The sequence below is a fragment of the Petromyzon marinus genome, chromosome 74 (assembly GCF_048934315.1).
Source record: "Petromyzon marinus isolate PM22_M1 ecotype Great Lakes invasive population chromosome 74, UKy_Petmar_22M1.pri1.0, whole genome shotgun sequence".
NCBI lineage: Eukaryota > Metazoa > Chordata > Hyperoartia > Petromyzontiformes > Petromyzontidae > Petromyzon > Petromyzon marinus.
In genome coordinates this window covers 11,496,402-11,515,511 of record NC_133740.1, presented here as the reverse complement: position 1 = coordinate 11,515,511, position 19,110 = coordinate 11,496,402, and the positions used below count along the sequence as shown (strand labels likewise).

The 19,110-nt window shown below is 52.2% G+C and overlaps 1 protein-coding gene across 4 annotated transcripts in view; it reads left to right on the top strand.

Annotated features, from left to right (window-relative positions):
- Positions 1–19,110, top strand: part of LOC116957399 (TNF receptor-associated factor 2-like) — a 37,618-nt gene that overhangs the window by 3,275 nt on the left and 15,233 nt on the right. For all 4 annotated transcript variants that reach the window (XR_012930794.1, XM_032979520.2, XM_032979518.2 and 1 more), the window contains exons 2-3: positions 7,435–7,711; positions 8,097–8,175. Coding sequence is in view for 3 of the 4 variants with exons in the window: in XM_032979518.2 (XP_032835409.2) it covers positions 7,435–7,711; positions 8,097–8,175 (356 nt within the window). In the remaining variant the exon portion in view is untranslated. The remainder of the gene's footprint in view (positions 1–7,434; positions 7,712–8,096; positions 8,176–19,110) is intronic.

Genomic DNA, 19,110 nt, shown 5'->3' with positions numbered 1-19,110 from the left:
TATAAACGATACACTACTATAAACTATACACTACTATACACTACACTACTATAAACTATACACTGCATTACTATACACTACTATAAACTATACACTACTATAAACTATACTCTTTGGTTCTATTCGGTAAAGTCACGTAGGTAAAAAATAAAACAACAACAAAATAACAAAAATCACGACGTTTCGGCCACAACACAAGTGGCCCTCTTCAGGTGAAGGAACAGAACTGTCGGGACGATAGCACTTCAATGACCGCTGCTAAGATTCTCAGCGCCCTGCTCCTCCCACCGAGCTTAAAAGACGCTGCGAATCATAGCAGCGGTCATTGAAGTGCTGTCGTCCCGACAGTTCTGTTCCTTCACCTGAAGAAGGCCACTTGTGTTGTGGCCGAAACGTCGTGATTTTAGTTTTTTTTTACCTACGTGACTTTACCGAATAGAACCAAAGAGTATGGATCCTTGCAGTCACGAAAGCTTCAAATCTAGAATACTATAAACTGTACACTACATTACTATACAATACTATCTACTATACACTACACTATTATACACTACACTACTATACACGACACGACTATACATTACTATACACTACTATAAACTACTATACACTACACTACTATACACTACACTAGTATACACTACATTACAATACACTACTATACACTACACTACTATACACTACTATATACTATACACGACATTACTATACACTACTATAAAGTATACACTACACTACTATACATCACATTACTATACATCACACTACTATACACTACTATAAACTATACACGACTATACACTACACTACTACAAACTGTAAACTACTATACACGACATTACTATACACTACACTACTATACATCACACTACTATACACCACTATAAACCATACACTTCCCTACTATACACTACTATAAACTATACAAAGACTCTAGCTTTTCCTGAGGAATTCCCAGGCGTTCCCAGGCCAGCTGAGCGACACAGTCCCACCACCAGCGTGTCCTGGGCCTGTCTCGAGTTCTTCGCCCAGTGGGACGTTGCTGCTGCCCGGTAGAATTCCAGGGGGAGTCTACTGGGGGGCATCCTTACCAGGTGTCCGAACCACCTCAACCGGCTCTTCTCGATCCGGAGGACCAGCGGCTCGACTCTGAGGCTCTCTCGGATTCCCTAGCTCCTCACCCGATCACGGAGAGTGAACCCGGCAATCCTGCGGAGAAACCTCATTTTGGCCCCTAGTACCTGCGATCTCATCCTTTCGGTCATGAATCAAAGCCCATGACGATAGGTGATGGCCGGAATGTAGATCGACCTGTAAACCGAGAACTCGGCTACCGCTTCACTACCACGGAACGGTACATTGCCCGCAGTGATGATGATGAGAGAGCTAGAGAGACACGCAAACTCCAAATATGCAGGTGTCAGGGTCGGGATCGAACCCAAGACCTGTATACCAGGTCGAGGTAGTTTACATCTTCTAGCCACCGTTTCGCTCTCATGGAATATTTGCGCCAGTTTAAAACTTTTAGGCCAGCCTGCGTCCCATCCTGGGTTTGTTTCACCAGGCTGGATTGTGTGAGGATCTCACAAATCCTTGGGCACATTCCCATCAATGAGCTCTTCCAGCAGGCAAGGCTGCGTTGGCTGGGCCATGTCGCATGCATGCCCACGCAGCTTCCGTTTGGCCAGATAAGGAGGCTAAACGGGCGCAGCATAAGCTAGAGAAGAGATAGACTGATGCGGTACAGGAGTATGTGGAGCTGAGTGGACTTGCCGACTAGCAGTGCCAAGATTGGCCTCTGTGGAGGAGGTTCCTGAAGAATGCTACTGGGCAGTAGAGGCGGTCGCCCTCCCAACAACAGCAGTGGTTGGAGAAGCGACGCTCACAACAACGAGCGTTGCACTTGGCGAGTAAAATACAGCGAGTTGGCACAATGGGGAGCACAGGTGGTGGTGCAACAGCCAGTCATCTCGGTCAGTCTGTCTCGTGACCGGCTAGCAGAGACCCTTCGATTCTTCACGTGGCCTCAAAGTGTGCACTAAAGTGCATCGAACCTGGCACAAGCGCTGTGGTCACATCACCGCCACTTTATGGTAGTTCTGCATGGGTGCTAAAGATTAACCACTGACAGTGTAACCCAGTATTGGCCAAAACATCCCCAAGGCTGAATAATTACCATGCACATCACTCCGTTGAGGATCATACATTAGCAAAAAAGTCCCAACCCCCACCTCTGAAAAAATTATCTGAATCAGAAGTTTATTTCCCAAGTAAAGCCCATTGAGCTAAGAAGCTCTTTTTTGAAGGGCGACTCGCCAAGACGCTCCTCAAAAGGAGACTTGAGACTCGGGCTTTGCTGGGAAAATAAGCGTAATAGTAATATTTAGAAAATGTTCGTGAAAAATATATATTATTTATTTTAGCTGGGTGGTGGTGGTGCCACCTGGCCTGTAATTCAACACTGTGCAGCCTGCGACTGTTGGTGGATCACACACGGTCATGGAACTCCCTTGCGATGGGCATTGAACACTTGTTCTGCCAGGAGAAGGCGGTAAGAGCAAAACCGTGGATTCTATTACCTGTTCCGTCTGTACAGGATCGAGTGTTTCCCCCTCGTACGCACGTGTGGGTTTTCTCCGGGTGCTCCGGTTTCCTCCCGCACTGCGAACACTTGTCATTGATTGGTGCCGATAATACCTTGACATAAAGAGGACTGCAACGCTCGGGCAATTGTTTGAAGCGACGGCTCCTCACCGCGTAGTCGCTGCTGCCGCCGCCGCCACCGCCCTCGCTTATCATCTGTGGTTCCTCCTGGTCCGTCTTGAGTCGTCCTCTGCGAGAGCGATGATTGGGGTACCGTGCGTTGGCGTCACGAGTGAGACGTCTTTTTTGATAGAATAAGCAGACGGCTCGACGCGGACGCGAAACCGGAACACGGCGCCATGCGTTGTGTTCGACTAATCCCGCAGATATGGGCGGACGAATCGCACGGATATGGGGGCGGGCCAGGGGAATTTTAAGAATAAGAAAATTCACAGAAAAGTCAATGTGCTCCACCTGAATAATAATAATAAATAAGCTAGATTTTATTTATAGCCTATCGCAGCAACAATACGGTTCAGGAACTAGAAGCCAAAGTGGAAGTCTCACTGCTGCTGCTCGCCACAACAAGAGGGCTTCAGCAGAGAGAGTCCTTGTCGTGTCGCTGTTCCTCCATTGAGTGGGTTTACTTTAGACACTGACCCATAGACTAACACTGACCCATAGAATAACACTGACCCATAGACTAACACTGACCCATAGACCAACACTGACCCATAGACTAACACTGGAACCATAGACTAACACTGGAACCATAGACTAGCACTGACCCATAGAATAACACTGGAACCATAGACACTCACTGACCCATAGACTGACACTGACCCATAGACTAACACTGACCCATAGACTAACACTGACTATAGACTAACACTGACCTATAGACTAACACTGACCCATAGACTAACACTGACCCATAGACTAACACTGACCCATAGCCTAACACTGACCCATAGACTAACACTGACCCATAGAATAACACAGACCCATTGAATAACACTGGAACTATAGACTAACACTGACCCATAGACTAACACTGACCCATAAACTAACACTGACCCATAGACTAACACTGACCCATAGACTAACACTGACTCATAAACTAACACTGACCCATAGACTAACACTGACCCATAGACTAACACTGACCCATAGACTAACACTGGAACCATAGACTAACACTGACCCATAGACTAACACTGACCCATAGACTAACACTGGAACCGTTGGCTAACACTGACCCATAGAATAACACTGACCCATAGACTAACACTGACCCATAGAATAACACTGGAATCATAGACTAACACAGACCCATAGACTAACACTTGAACCATAGACTAACACTGACCCATAGACTAACACTGACCCATAGACTAACACTTGAACCATAGACTAACACTGACCCATAGACTAACACTTGAACCATAGACTAACACTGACCCATAGACTAACACTGACCCATAGACTAACACTTGAACCATAGACTAACACTTAGCCCATAGACTAACACCAGAACCATAGGCTAAAACTGACCCATAGACTAACACTGACCCATAGACTAACACTGACCCATAGACTAACACTGACCCATAGACTAACACTGACCCATAGACTAACACTGGAACTATAGCCTAACACTGACCCATAGACTAACACTGGAACCGTTGACTAACACTGACCCATAGAATAACACTGACCCATAGACTAACACTGACCCATAGAATAACACTGACCCATAGACTAACACTTGAACCATAGACTAACACTGACCCATAGACTAACACTGACCCATAGACTAACACTTGAACCATAGACTAACACTGACCCATAGACTAACACTTGAACCATAGACTAACACTGACCCATAGACTAACACTGACCCATAGACTAACACTTGAACCATAGACTAACACTTAGCCCATAGACTAACACCAGAACCATATGTTAAAACTGACCCATAGACTAACACTGACCCATAGACTAACACTGACCCATAGACTAACACTGACCCATAGACTAACACTGGAACTATAGCCTAACACTGACCCATAGACTAAAACTGACCCATAGACTAACACTGACTCATAGACTAACCCTGGAACCATAGACTAACACTTGAACCATAGACTAACACTGACCCATAGACTAACACTGACCCATAGAATAACACTGGAACTATAGACCAACACTGGAACCACAAACTAACACTGACCCATAGACTAACAATAGAACCATAGACTAACACTGACTCATAGATGAATATTGACCCAAAGACTAACACTGACCCATAGAATAACACTTGAACCATAGACTAACACTTGAACCATACACGAGCACTGACCCATAGACTTCCACAGTGGGTTTACTGTGGCTTGATTTTCATGCCTCTGTGGGTCTCCATGGGTCTATGGTTTCTTCGCAAATTTGATATGTAACTGACCTTTACCCATGTATGGATATTTATATTCTTGGTTCTTTCGGTAAAGTCACGTTGAAGGGAAACAATAAAATAATAAAATATATATAAAACAATAAAATTCTCACGACGTTTTGACTGCAACACAAGTAGTCATCATCAGGTGTGAAAACCAACGGCAAGAACATTTGAAATAAGTGGCGGTTTGTATTTATTTTTAAACGTTAGCACCACGGATAGCGATTTGACAGTTTGTTTAGATGGACGAGTCCGAGGGGGAAAACGAAAAATTAATGTATGCTGTCTGAAAGCCACCATAAGCGTGAACAATCAATTAAGACCCAAAAAATGATTGCTAAGCCATAATCCATCTTCTCGGTTGAAATTGTCTCTGTGTTTGTATATGTGAATAGCCCCATGAACGAATCTCTCATGGTAGCCAGATGGCTTGCAAAGAACCTCTGTCTTGGAGAAGTCAATGTCATGTGAGCCTATTGAATTATAACAGTGATCTGCCACGGCCGAGGTGTTGGTCCTACCGTGTTTAAGGTCTGCTTTGTGTTCACGAATGCGGTCGGAGACATGTCGTTTGGTTTCTCCAATGTAACTACTACCACAGAGGCAACTTAGTTTGTAGACACCAGGGTACTGTATGTCCGGAATCGCATCTTTTACAGACGGAACCAGATCACGGATTTTATGCAATGTGTTGAAACGGACCTAGATCTTGTGTTTATTCAAGATTTTGGAGATATTTTTTGTGATCCCCGCAATGTAGGGTAAAGTGATGGTTTTGAAAGGCTCCTCAAGAGGGTCCTTCTTCATGGTTTGAGTGATAGCTTTGCGGATTGTATATGTCGGAGTAACCATTAGCCTTAAGAGCTTGGTGTACGTGCTTGAGTTCACTGCCTATGTGTTCCTGGTCGGATATGCATTGGGCTCTATGGTGCAGAGTCTTGATGAGATAATTCTTCGGTTTCAGATAAGCATCCGTATGGGTAGCTTTCCTGTAGACAGTGGCTCATTGAACCATCAGGTCTCTTTTTTATTAGGACATCCAAAAAAGGTAGCCTGCCATCTTTTTCGACTTCCATGGTTAATCTGATGGCTGGGTGTATGGAATTGATGTGGTCGAAGAATTGGTCTAGAGCAGGCCGGCCATGTGGCCAGATGACAAAAGTGTCATCCACGTACCTCTTCCATAAGATTGGGCTCAGAGTGTCAGTCTGGATGGCGTCAGTCTCAAATTTCTCCATGAAAATGTTGGCTATAACCGGAGATAGGGGGGAGCCCATTGGGGTGCCCTCAGTTTGTTTGTAGAAAGTTCCATTCCAAGTGAAGTATGTATTGGTTAAACAGTGTCTCACCAGGGGGGGGTACCTCAGTGTTTAGTCCTTGATGAACCAAGTCTTCAATGATTGCGATGGTGTCAGGTACAGGAACTTTGGTGAATAAGGAAACTACATCAAAACTGACAAGCAGGTCATCTGGGGACAGGGAAATACCCTTGAATGTCGATACCAGGTGAGTAGAATTTTGTACCGCAGAGGTGGTTTTTCCAGTGAAAGGCCGCAGGATTTCAGACAGAAAACGAGCCAGTTTGTAGGTGGGGGAGTTGATAGTAGAGACAATGGGACGAAGGGGTGTATATATATTTTATTGTTTCCCTTCAACGTGACTTTACCGAAAGAACCAAGAATATGAATCATTGCAGTCACGAAAGCTTTAAATCATGTATGGATAGTTACATTTTAATGTGCAGTTTTATTGAGGGACTACTGTGTTGTCTTGGTGTTGCCTGGGACTTTTTTTGTTGTAGATTTGTTTTTGGCTGCCTTGCCCAAGCTTGCATTAGTATTGACACATCGGCAGGAATTGATTTACTTTTGCAATTTGTACTTGTTTACTTTTTATTAAATTTTCAGTGACTTGCATCCTATCCTTTGCACTCCTATCATGTTTTTTTATTGTTTGGTACTGTAACCTTCTGGCCAGCCCCTACTGGACATCTCAGAAAGAGAGCTTTATAGCTCATCGTATTCTTCCATGATAGATATTCTGATTCTCTATGGTCCATAGTTTGAGTTGCATGGCCACAATCGCACTGTTGTGGCTTGTGTCTTTAATATCACCACTTATACCCAATGACAGCGATTCTTGTTTCCAGACAGAACAATGGGCTCAGGCATGAGTACGTAGATCAAGGTCCCACCCATGTAGCTCAGACGGCACTTGGCCACCCACTCTATTAGCAGTCGCCATTGTCTACACGAAGAACAATGGCACACAGACACAGGCAAAAGAAACTCCCTCCCTGTGTAGCCCACATGAGCTGCTGAGGCAAGTGCTGTTAGTGAGTGGGTGGGTGGCCAGTACACCAAATGTGCTCAAATTCCCTCCCTCCCTCCCTCCAGGCCCCTCTGAGCCGTGCATGGCCCACGCGGTGCCAGCGAGCGCACATGGGCCGGAGTCGATCGCCGGGAGGGACGCCGTCGGCCACGACGGCCAGGGGGACGAGACGGCGGAGGCAGAGGCGGAGGCTGCGGCTGCGGCGGGACTGAACCCGGCCATCCTGGGCTCGGCGCCCGACCCCAAGCACCTGTGCTGCCACTGCTGCCTGCTGCTGCGCACGCCGGTGCAGACGCAATGCGGCCACCGCTACTGCCAGGCCTGCCTGGCTCAGCTGGTTCGGTGAGCCAAGAGATTCTCTTATTCTCCTGTGAATCTAAACTAAACTAATAATAAGTAAAACTGTTTTTTATTTTACCAGGTGAGGCCCCCGGTAAACTATTTAGCTCTTTTTCAGAAGCGACCTGGCGATAACAAATGACAATTCAACGAAGTGGCTCATCGCTTGGCAATTTAGAGCAGCCAAATGCTGTAAGCGTGTGACGTTGATTCTTGATGTTGAGGGAAAAACCAGGAGACGCGGAGAAAAACCAGGGGGAGAACACGCAAACTCCAAATATATAGCAGCAGGCATCAGGGTCGAGATTGAAACCACGACCTCCTGTGTACCAGGTGAGGTAGTTCACTTCTCGCTACTGTGGCGCCCACCTTTGTGTCTCCTCGGCAGGCAGAGGCACGTCACCTGCGCCAAATGCACAGATGAAAACGTGTTCGACCCCCACCTGTCCATTCTCGACGACACGAAGGTACAGCCAGACACAGACAGTGCTCCTCCTTCTCACACACAGCACGTGTCTCTCACACACAGCACGTGTCTCACACACACAGCCCGTGTCTCGCACACACAGCACGTGTCTCACACACAGCCTGTGTCTCACAGCCCGTGTCTCACACACAGCCCGTGTCTCACACACACACAGCACGTGTCTCACACACAGCACGTGTCTCACACACACAGCCCGTGTCTCACACACACAGCCCGTGTCTCTCACACACAGCACGTGTCTCACACACACAGCACGTGTCTCTCACACACAGCACGTGGCTCGCACACACAGCACGTGTCTCACACACACAGCACGTGTCTCGCACACACAGCCCGTGCCTCACACACAGCCCGTGTCTCGCACACACAGCCCGTGTCTCGCACACACAGCCCGTATCTCACACACACAGTCAGTGTCTCACACACACAGCCCGTGTCTCACACACACAGCACGTGTCTCACACACACAGCCCGTGTCTCACACACACAGCCCGTGTCTCACACATACAGCCCGTGTCTCACACAACAACAACAATAACCGCCATTCGCCACTAAGTGGCGGTGACGTCACCACGACGCTTGTGCCAGGCTATGTGCACCCTGAGGCCACGTGAAGTGTCGAACGCCCGCTGGCAGGAGGTCACGGGGCAGACCCAGGTGCCACGGGTCGACTGACTGAGATGACTGGCTGATGCACCACCTGTGCCCCCTACTGTGCCAACCTGCTGTGCTTTAGCCACCCGGCGCTCCGCTCGCTGTTGTGAGCGTCGCTCCTCCGCCCTCCGTTGTTGTTGGAGGGCGACTGCCTCCAACTGCCCAGTAGCATCCTTCACGAGCCTCCTCCACAGAGGCCGATCTTGACACCGCTGGTACCAGTCATCGGCAAGTCCACTCAGCTCCACGTCCTCCTGTACCACATCACTCCATCTCTTCTCTAGCCCGTGCCGCGCCCGCTTAGCCCCCTCAATCCGGCCAAACAAAAGCTGTTTCGGCATGCGGTGGCTGGGCATGCGGGCTACATGACCCAGCCATCGCAGCCTTGCCTGCCGGAGGAGCTCACCGATGGGACCCTGCCCAGATCTTTCAAGGATTTGTGAGCTCCTCACACAATCCAGTCTGGTTAAACCCAGGATGGATCGTAGGCAGGCCAGCCTAAATGTTTCTAACCGGCGAAGATGTTCCATTAGGGGGGTCCACGTTTCGCAAGCGTAGAGAAGGGAGGGAATGACCGTGGCCGAGAAGACCTGAAGCTTAGTGCGGAGCGACAGACCAGGTAGCTTCCACACAGCGTTACGCAACCGATGAAAAGATATTGCCGCTCGACTGATTCGGAGTGAGACCTCTGCTGTTAAACTGGTGCCAGTCATAAGCACACTGCCCAGGTATGGGAAACTCTCCACTCTCTCCACAACTGCCCCATCACCGATTGGGAGTTGTGGGGGTGGAGTGTCCGATGGTACAAAATACCCAGGCAGGTGCTTGGTTTTGGTGGGGCTGATGGTAAGGCCCCACCTCTTAGTGGCACGCTCCAGTCTCAGCAGCAGCGTCTCCAACTCCTCCTCTGACTGAGCAGCTATTACCAAGTCATCAGCATACATAACGTGGTTGAGCAATAGGGAGCCATCCCTTGACCGCACCCGGGCATCGATTAGCCTCCCATTATATCTGTACCATATGGAGATTCCCCCGGTACAGCTATTGAAGGCTTCACGAACTACGTGGTCAAAATAGATGTTAAATAATGTGGGAGCCAGAGGACATCCCTGTCGCACCCCAAGGTGTACAGGGAATGGCTCTGACTCCCAGCCACGTAGTTTTACCCGGGCCCGCTCACCATTATGAAGGTCCTTAATGATCGTGAGCAGAGGGTCAGGTACTCCAAAAGCACGAAGAATGACCCAGAGCCCAGGCCTACTGATGGTATCATAGGCCTTGACCAGGTCAATAAAGCAGAGATGTAGGTCTTGTTGGAATTCCCTACACCTCTGCTGTAGCAGACGGACAGAAAATATGGCATCTGTGCAGGACCGCCCTTTCCTGAAACCGCATTGGGGCTCCGCAAGCCTCTCCTCAGCGTGCCTGGCAAGGCGATGCTGAATAATCCTTGCCAGGACCTTTCCCGGCACACTGAGGAGTGAGATGCCCCTGTAGTTGTTACAGTCTGTGCGGTCCCCCTTCTTAAAAAGGGGGACCACCAGGGCATCCTTCCAATCCTGCGGAACCCGTCCAGTGGTCCAGACTGTTGTTATGATGTCATATAGGGCAGTCTGTGCACAAACGCCACCCTCCCTCAGCATTTCGCTTGGAAGATCATCTCTGCCCGCTGCCTTTCCTGGTCTCAGACTCCGGATCGCCTTCAATACTTCCTCAGCAGATGGCACCTCAGCCAGCCACTCACAGGGGGTGACTTCATCCAATATTTGAGGCACCGCAGCCTCAGCAGGGTCATCCTCACTTTGTGCCACGATGTTTTCCTGGCTGAGGGATTTTCCCTCCCCCAGGACCTCACAGAAATGCTCAGCAAATCTGCGAACCTGTTCCTGGGGGTCGGAAATTGGATCGCCGTTTTTTCCCCTAATGATGGTAATAGGTGTGGCGCTGCAGGTTACTTTTTTGATGGAGTTAAATAGAGATTTGTGATCACGGGCCACTGAGGCAGACTCCATCTCCTCAGCAACCCGCGACCACCACCCATCCTTGCAGCGCCTCACGGCTCTCCGAACCTCCGAGCGAAGGCTGCGGTAAGCCTCCTCCTTCTCTGACGTGGGACTCTGTAGCCGATGACAGTGGGCCTGTCGCTTTTTCTCAACCATCGTGAACAACTCCTCTGTCATCCAGGGTGTCTGGGGAGGTCTGGACCGCGTACCCAAAGCAGCCATTGCAGCTGCATGAGTCACAGTCCTAAACCTCGCCCATTTACCCTCGACATCAGGAGGAGTCGGGGACGATGCCAATCCCAGCCGCAAGCGATGATCAAATTCTCGCTTGCAACTTTCATCAGATAACTGAGACCAGGCCACTTTAGGTTGGAATGGGGTCCTGGGTGTACACCCACCACCGGAGTGGAAGAATGGCAGGCGCATCTTACAGATGACTAGTCGATGGTCAGAGGGCAGATCAGCTCCACGGTAGGTCCTGGTGTCAAGGACATGGGCTCGCATTCGCTGGTCCGTCACTATGTAGTCCAGCAGATGTTCTTGCTTGGACCCGGCATGCATCCATGATGTTGTGTGGATGCGCCGATGCCGGAACAGCGTGTTGGTAATTACAAGCCCATGGGCTGCACACAAATCTAGCAGCCTCCTACCGTTGTTATTGAGCTGATCTGGCCCATGCCCTCCAATCACTCCAGGCCAGGTGCCAGTATCATGACCAACTCGGGCATTGAAGTCACCCAACATGATGACTCTATCCCGAGGGGCCACTTTAGCCAGCACCTGTGACAGGAGGTCATAGAAGGCATCTGACTCATCGGCTTTGCCTGCATCCCTCCACGGATGTTCATCTTCGGTGGGGGCATAAGTAACCACGACCACCATTCCTCGCCTCCGGTTGATGGGAAGGCGAGCCCAAAGTAGCCTGGGGCTTACAGCTTCCCACACCTCACCGCCACGCTCCCACGCCCCCTTCATTCTTTTGTTCAAAAGAAGACCCACACCCTGTTGTTTGGCAGTCTGCTGCCCCGAGTAGAGGACTGTCCACCCCTCATGGTGGCAGGAGCCAGAGCCGGTCCACCGGACCTCCTGAATGCCGCATAGATCCAGGCGGTACCGGTCCAGCTCCCGACAGAGGAGTGGCAGCCTCTCCTCTGCAGTGAGCGTTCGAACATTCCACGTGGCCAACCGTAGTGGCTTTTCGTTGTTTCTGGAGTAGCCCCGAGGGTAGGTATTCAATCTCCTGGCTCCGCCAATTGGGGTTTGGCCAGGAGACGTCATAGACGCCTGGCCCCCCGGGGCCTCCGGCACAAGCTTAGTTGTTACATATTTAAGTTTAATTCGTAGTTTCGTGGTAATTAATTGAAGGTGGAGGGGTTACCAGCCCCTCGCACCCGTCCAGAGCCCCCGTTTAGCCCCTGTGGTGGATACATATGCCATGAGGGGAGGAGCCAATCAAAATTGGATCTCCCCCCACACACACACACAGCTCGTGTCTCACACACACAGCCCGTGTCTCACACACACAGCACGTGTCTCACACACAGCACGTGTCTCACACACACAGCCCGTGTCTCACACACAGCCCGTGTCTCACACACACAGCCCGTGTCTCACACAGCACGTGTCTCACACACACAGCCCGTGTCTCACACACACAGCCCGTGTCTCACACACAGCCCGTCTCGCACACACAGCCCGTGTCTCACACACAGCACGTGTCTCACACAGCCCGTGTCTCACACACACAGCCCGTGTCTCGCACACACAGCCCGTGTCTCACACACACAGCACGTGTCTCACACACACAGCCTGTGTCTCACACACACAGCCCGTGTCTCACACACACAGCCCGTGTCTCACACACAGCCCGTGTCTCACACACACAGCCCGTGTCTCACACACAGCACGTGTCTCACACACACAGCCCGTGTCTCTCACACACAGCACGTGTCTTACACACACAGCACGTGTCTCTCACACACAGCACGTGGCTCGCACACACAGCACGTGTCTCACACACACAGCACGTGTCTCGCACACACAGCCCGTGCCTCACACACAGCCCGTGTCTCGCACACACAGCCCGTGTCTCGCACACACAGCCCGTATCTCACACACACAGTCAGTGTCTCACACACACAGCCCGTGTCTCACACACACAGCACGTGTCTCACACACACAGCCCGTGTCTCACACACACAGCCCGTGTCTCACACATACAGCCCGTGTCTCACACAACAACAACAATAACCGCCATTCGCCACTAAGTGGCGGTGACGTCACCACGACGCTTGTGCCAGGCTATGTGCACCCTGAGGCCACGTGAAGTGTCGAACGCCCGCTGGCAGGAGGTCACGGGGCAGACCCAGGTGCCACGGGTCGACTGACTGAGATGACTGGCTGATGCACCACCTGTGCCCCCTACTGTGCCAACCTGCTGTGCTTTAGCCACCCGGCGCTCCGCTCGCTGTTGTGAGCGTCGCTCCTCCGCCCTCCGTTGTTGTTGGAGGGCGACTGCCTCCAACTGCCCAGTAGCATCCTTCACGAGCCTCCTCCACAGAGGCCGATCTTGACACCGCTGGTACCAGTCATCGGCAAGTCCACTCAGCTCCACGTCCTCCTGTACCACATCACTCCATCTCTTCTCTAGCCCGTGCCGCGCCCGCTTAGCCCCCTCAATCCGGCCAAACAAAAGCTGTTTCGGCATGCGGTGGCTGGGCATGCGGGCTACATGACCCAGCCATCGCAGCCTTGCCTGCCGGAGGAGCTCACCGATGGGACCCTGCCCAGATCTTTCAAGGATTTGTGAGCTCCTCACACAATCCAGTCTGGTTAAACCCAGGATGGATCGTAGGCAGGCCAGCCTAAATGTTTCTAACCGGCGAAGATGTTCCATTAGGGGGGTCCACGTTTCGCAAGCGTAGAGAAGGGAGGGAATGACCGTGGCCGAGAAGACCTGAAGCTTAGTGCGGAGCGACAGACCAGGTAGCTTCCACACAGCGTTACGCAACCGATGAAAAGATATTGCCGCTCGACTGATTCGGAGTGAGACCTCTGCTGTTAAACTGGTGCCAGTCATAAGCACACTGCCCAGGTATGGGAAACTCTCCACTCTCTCCACAACTGCCCCATCACCGATTGGGAGTTGTGGGGGTGGAGTGTCCGATGGTACAAAATACCCAGGCAGGTGCTTGGTTTTGGTGGGGCTGATGGTAAGGCCCCACCTCTTAGTGGCACGCTCCAGTCTCAGCAGCAGCGTCTCCAACTCCTCCTCTGACTGAGCAGCTATTACCAAGTCATCAGCATACATAACGTGGTTGAGCAATAGGGAGCCATCCCTTGACCGCACCCGGGCATCGATTAGCCTCCCATTATATCTGTACCATATGGAGATTCCCCCGGTACAGCTATTGAAGGCTTCACGAACTACGTGGTCAAAATAGATGTTAAATAATGTGGGAGCCAGAGGACATCCCTGTCGCACCCCAAGGTGTACAGGGAATGGCTCTGACTCCCAGCCACGTAGTTTTACCCGGGCCCGCTCACCATTATGAAGGTCCTTAATGATCGTGAGCAGAGGGTCAGGTACTCCAAAAGCACGAAGAATGACCCAGAGCCCAGGCCTACTGATGGTATCATAGGCCTTGACCAGGTCAATAAAGCAGAGATGTAGGTCTTGTTGGAATTCCCTACACCTCTGCTGTAGCAGACGGACAGAAAATATGGCATCTGTGCAGGACCGCCCTTTCCTGAAACCGCATTGGGGCTCCGCAAGCCTCTCCTCAGCGTGCCTGGCAAGGCGATGCTGAATAATCCTTGCCAGGACCTTTCCCGGCACACTGAGGAGTGAGATGCCCCTGTAGTTGTTACAGTCTGTGCGGTCCCCCTTCTTAAAAAGGGGGACCACCAGGGCATCCTTCCAATCCTGCGGAACCCGTCCAGTGGTCCAGACTGTTGTTATGATGTCATATAGGGCAGTCTGTGCACAAACGCCACCCTCCCTCAGCATTTCGCTTGGAAGATCATCTCTGCCCGCTGCCTTTCCTGGTCTCAGACTCCGGATCGCCTTCAATACTTCCTCAGCAGATGGCACCTCAGCCAGCCACTCACAGGGGGTGACTTCATCCAATATTTGAGGCACCGCAGCCTCAGCAGGGTCATCCTCACTTTGTGCCACGATGTTTTCCTGGCTGAGGGATTTTCCCTCCCCCAGGACCTCACAGAAATGCTCAGCAAATCTGCGAACCTGTTCCTGGGGGTCGGAAATTGGATCGCCGTTTTTTCCCCTAATGATGGTAATAGGTGTGGCGCTGCAGGTTACTTTTTTGATGGAGTTAAATAGAGATTTGTGATCACGGGCCACTGAGGCAGACTCCATCTCCTCAGCAACCCGCGACCACCACCCATCCTTGCAGCGCCTCACGGCTCTCCGAACCTCCGAGCGAAGGCTGCGGTAAGCCTCCTCCTTCTCTGACGTGGGACTCTGTAGCCGATGACAGTGGGCCTGTCGCTTTTTCTCAACCATCGTGAACAACTCCTCTGTCATCCAGGGTGTCTGGGGAGGTCTGGACCGCGTACCCAAAGCAGCCATTGCAGCTGCATGAGTCACAGTCCTAAACCTCGCCCATTTACCCTCGACATCAGGAGGAGTCGGGGACGATGCCAATCCCAGCCGCAAGCGATGATCAAATTCTCGCTTGCAACTTTCATCAGATAACTGAGACCAGGCCACTTTAGGTTGGAATGGGGTCCTGGGTGTACACCCACCACCGGAGTGGAAGAATGGCAGGCGCATCTTACAGATGACTAGTCGATGGTCAGAGGGCAGATCAGCTCCACGGTAGGTCCTGGTGTCAAGGACATGGGCTCGCATTCGCTGGTCCGTCACTATGTAGTCCAGCAGATGTTCTTGCTTGGACCCGGCATGCATCCATGATGTTGTGTGGATGCGCCGATGCCGGAACAGCGTGTTGGTAATTACAAGCCCATGGGCTGCACACAAATCTAGCAGCCTCCTACCGTTGTTATTGAGCTGATCTGGCCCATGCCCTCCAATCACTCCAGGCCAGGTGCCAGTATCATGACCAACTCGGGCATTGAAGTCACCCAACATGATGACTCTATCCCGAGGGGCCACTTTAGCCAGCACCTGTGACAGGAGGTCATAGAAGGCATCTGACTCATCGGCTTTGCCTGCATCCCTCCACGGATGTTCATCTTCGGTGGGGGCATAAGTAACCACGACCACCATTCCTCGCCTCCGGTTGATGGGAAGGCGAGCCCAAAGTAGCCTGGGGCTTACAGCTTCCCACACCTCACCGCCACGCTCCCACGCCCCCTTCATTCTTTTGTTCAAAAGAAGACCCACACCCTGTTGTTTGGCAGTCTGCTGCCCCGAGTAGAGGACTGTCCACCCCTCATGGTGGCAGGAGCCAGAGCCGGTCCACCGGACCTCCTGAATGCCGCATAGATCCAGGCGGTACCGGTCCAGCTCCCGACAGAGGAGTGGCAGCCTCTCCTCTGCAGTGAGCGTTCGAACATTCCACGTGGCCAACCGTAGTGGCTTTTCGTTGTTTCTGGAGTAGCCCCGAGGGTAGGTATTCAATCTCCTGGCTCCGCCAATTGGGGTTTGGCCAGGAGACGTCATAGACGCCTGGCCCCCCGGGGCCTCCGGCACAAGCTTAGTTGTTACATATTTAAGTTTAATTCGTAGTTTCGTGGTAATTAATTGAAGGTGGAGGGGTTACCAGCCCCTCGCACCCGTCCAGAGCCCCCGTTTAGCCCCTGTGGTGGATACATATGCCATGAGGGGAGGAGCCAATCAAAATTGGATCTCCCCCCACACACACACACAGCTCGTGTCTCACACACACAGCCCGTGTCTCACACACACAGCACGTGTCTCACACACAGCACGTGTCTCACACACACAGCCCGTGTCTCACACACAGCCCGTGTCTCACACACACAGCCCGTGTCTCACACAGCACGTGTCTCACACACACAGCCCGTGTCTCACACACACAGCCCGTGTCTCACACACAGCCCGTCTCGCACACACAGCCCGTGTCTCACACACAGCACGTGTCTCACACAGCCCGTGTCTCACACACACAGCCCGTGTCTCGCACACACAGCCCGTGTCTCACACACACAGCACGTGTCTCACACACACAGCCTGTGTCTCACACACACAGCCCGTGTCTCACACACACAGCCCGTGTCTCACACACAGCCCGTGTCTCACACACACAGCCCGTGTCTCACACACAGCACGTGTCTCACACACACAGCCCGTGTCTCTCACACACAGCACGTGTCTTACACACACAGCACGTGTCTCTCACACACAGCACGTGGCTCGCACACACAGCACGTGTCTCACACACACAGCACATGTCTCGCACACACAGCCCGTGCCTCACACACAGCCCGTGTCTCGCACACACAGCCCGTGTCTCGCACACACAGCCCGTATCTCACACACACAGTCAGTGTCTCACACACACAGCCCGTGTCTCACACACACAGCACGTGTCTCACACACACAGCCCGTGTCTCACACACACAGCCCGTGTCTCACACACACAGCCCGTGTCTCACACACACAGCCCGTGTCTCACACACACAGCACGTGTCTCACACACAGCACGTGTCTCACACACACAGCCCGTGTCTCACACACAGCCCGTGTCTCACACACACAGCCCGTGTCTCACACAGCACGTGTCTCACACACACAGCCCGTGTCTCACACACACAGCCCGTGTCTCACACACAGCTCGTCTCGCACACACAGCCCGTGTCTCACACACAGCACGTGTCTCACACACAGCCCGTGTCTCACACACACAGCCCGTGTCTCGCACACACAGCCCGTGTCTCACACACACAGCACGTGTCTCACACACACAGCCTGTGTCTCACACACACAGCCTGTGCCTCACACACACAGCCTGTGCCTCGCACACACAGCCCGTGTCTCACACACAGCCCGTGTCTCACACACAGCCCGTGTCTCACACACACAGCCCGTGTCTCACACACACAGCCCGTGTCTCACACACAGCCCGTGTCTCACACACACAGCCCGTGTCTCGCACACACAGCCCGTGTCTCACACACAGCCCGTGTCTCACACACAGCCCGTCTCGCACACACAGCCCGTGTCTCACACACAGCACGTGTCTCACACACAGCCCGTGTCTCACACACACAGCCCGTGTCTCGCACACACAGCCCGTGTCTCACACACACAGCACGTGTCTTACACACACAGCCTGTGTCTCGCACACACAGCACGTGTCTCGCACACACAGCCCGTGTCTCACACACAGCCCGTGTCTCACACACACAGCCCGTGTCTCACAGACAGCCCGTGTCTCACACACACAGCCCGTGTCTCACACACAGCTCGTGTCTCACACACACAGCCCGTGTCTCACACACAGCCCGTGTCTCACACACACAGCCCGTGTCTCACACACAGCCCGTGTCTCACACACAGCACGTGTCTCACACACACAGCACGTGTCTCACACACACAGCATGTGTCTCACACACACAGCCTGTGTCTCACACACACAACACGTGTCTCACACACACAGCCCGTGTCTCACACACAGCACGTGTCTCACACACACACAGCACGTGCCACACACACACAGCACGTGTCACACACAGCACGTGTCTCTCACACACAGCACGTGTCTCACACACACAGCACGTGTCACACACACAGCCCGTGTCTCACACACACAGCCCGTGTCTCACACACAGCACGTGTCTCACACACACAGCACGTGTCTCTCACACACAGCACGTGTCTCACACACACAGCCCGTGTCTCACACACACAGCCCGTGTCTCACACACACAGCACGTGTCTCACACACACAGCCCGTGTCTCACACACAGCCCGTCTCGCACACACAGCCCGTGTCTCACACACAGCACGTGTCTCACACAGCCCGTGTCTCACACACACAGCCCGTGTCTCGCACACACAGCCCGTGTCTCACACACACAGCACGTGTCTCACACACACAGCCTGTGTCTCACACACACAGCCCGTGTCTCACACACACAGCCCGTGTCTCACACACAGCCCGTGTCTCACACACACAGCCCGTGTCTCACACACAGCACGTGTCTCACACACACAGCCCGTGTCTCTCACACACAGCACGTGTCTTACACACACAGCACGTGTCTCTCACACACAGCACGTGGCTCGCACACACAGCACGTGTCTCACA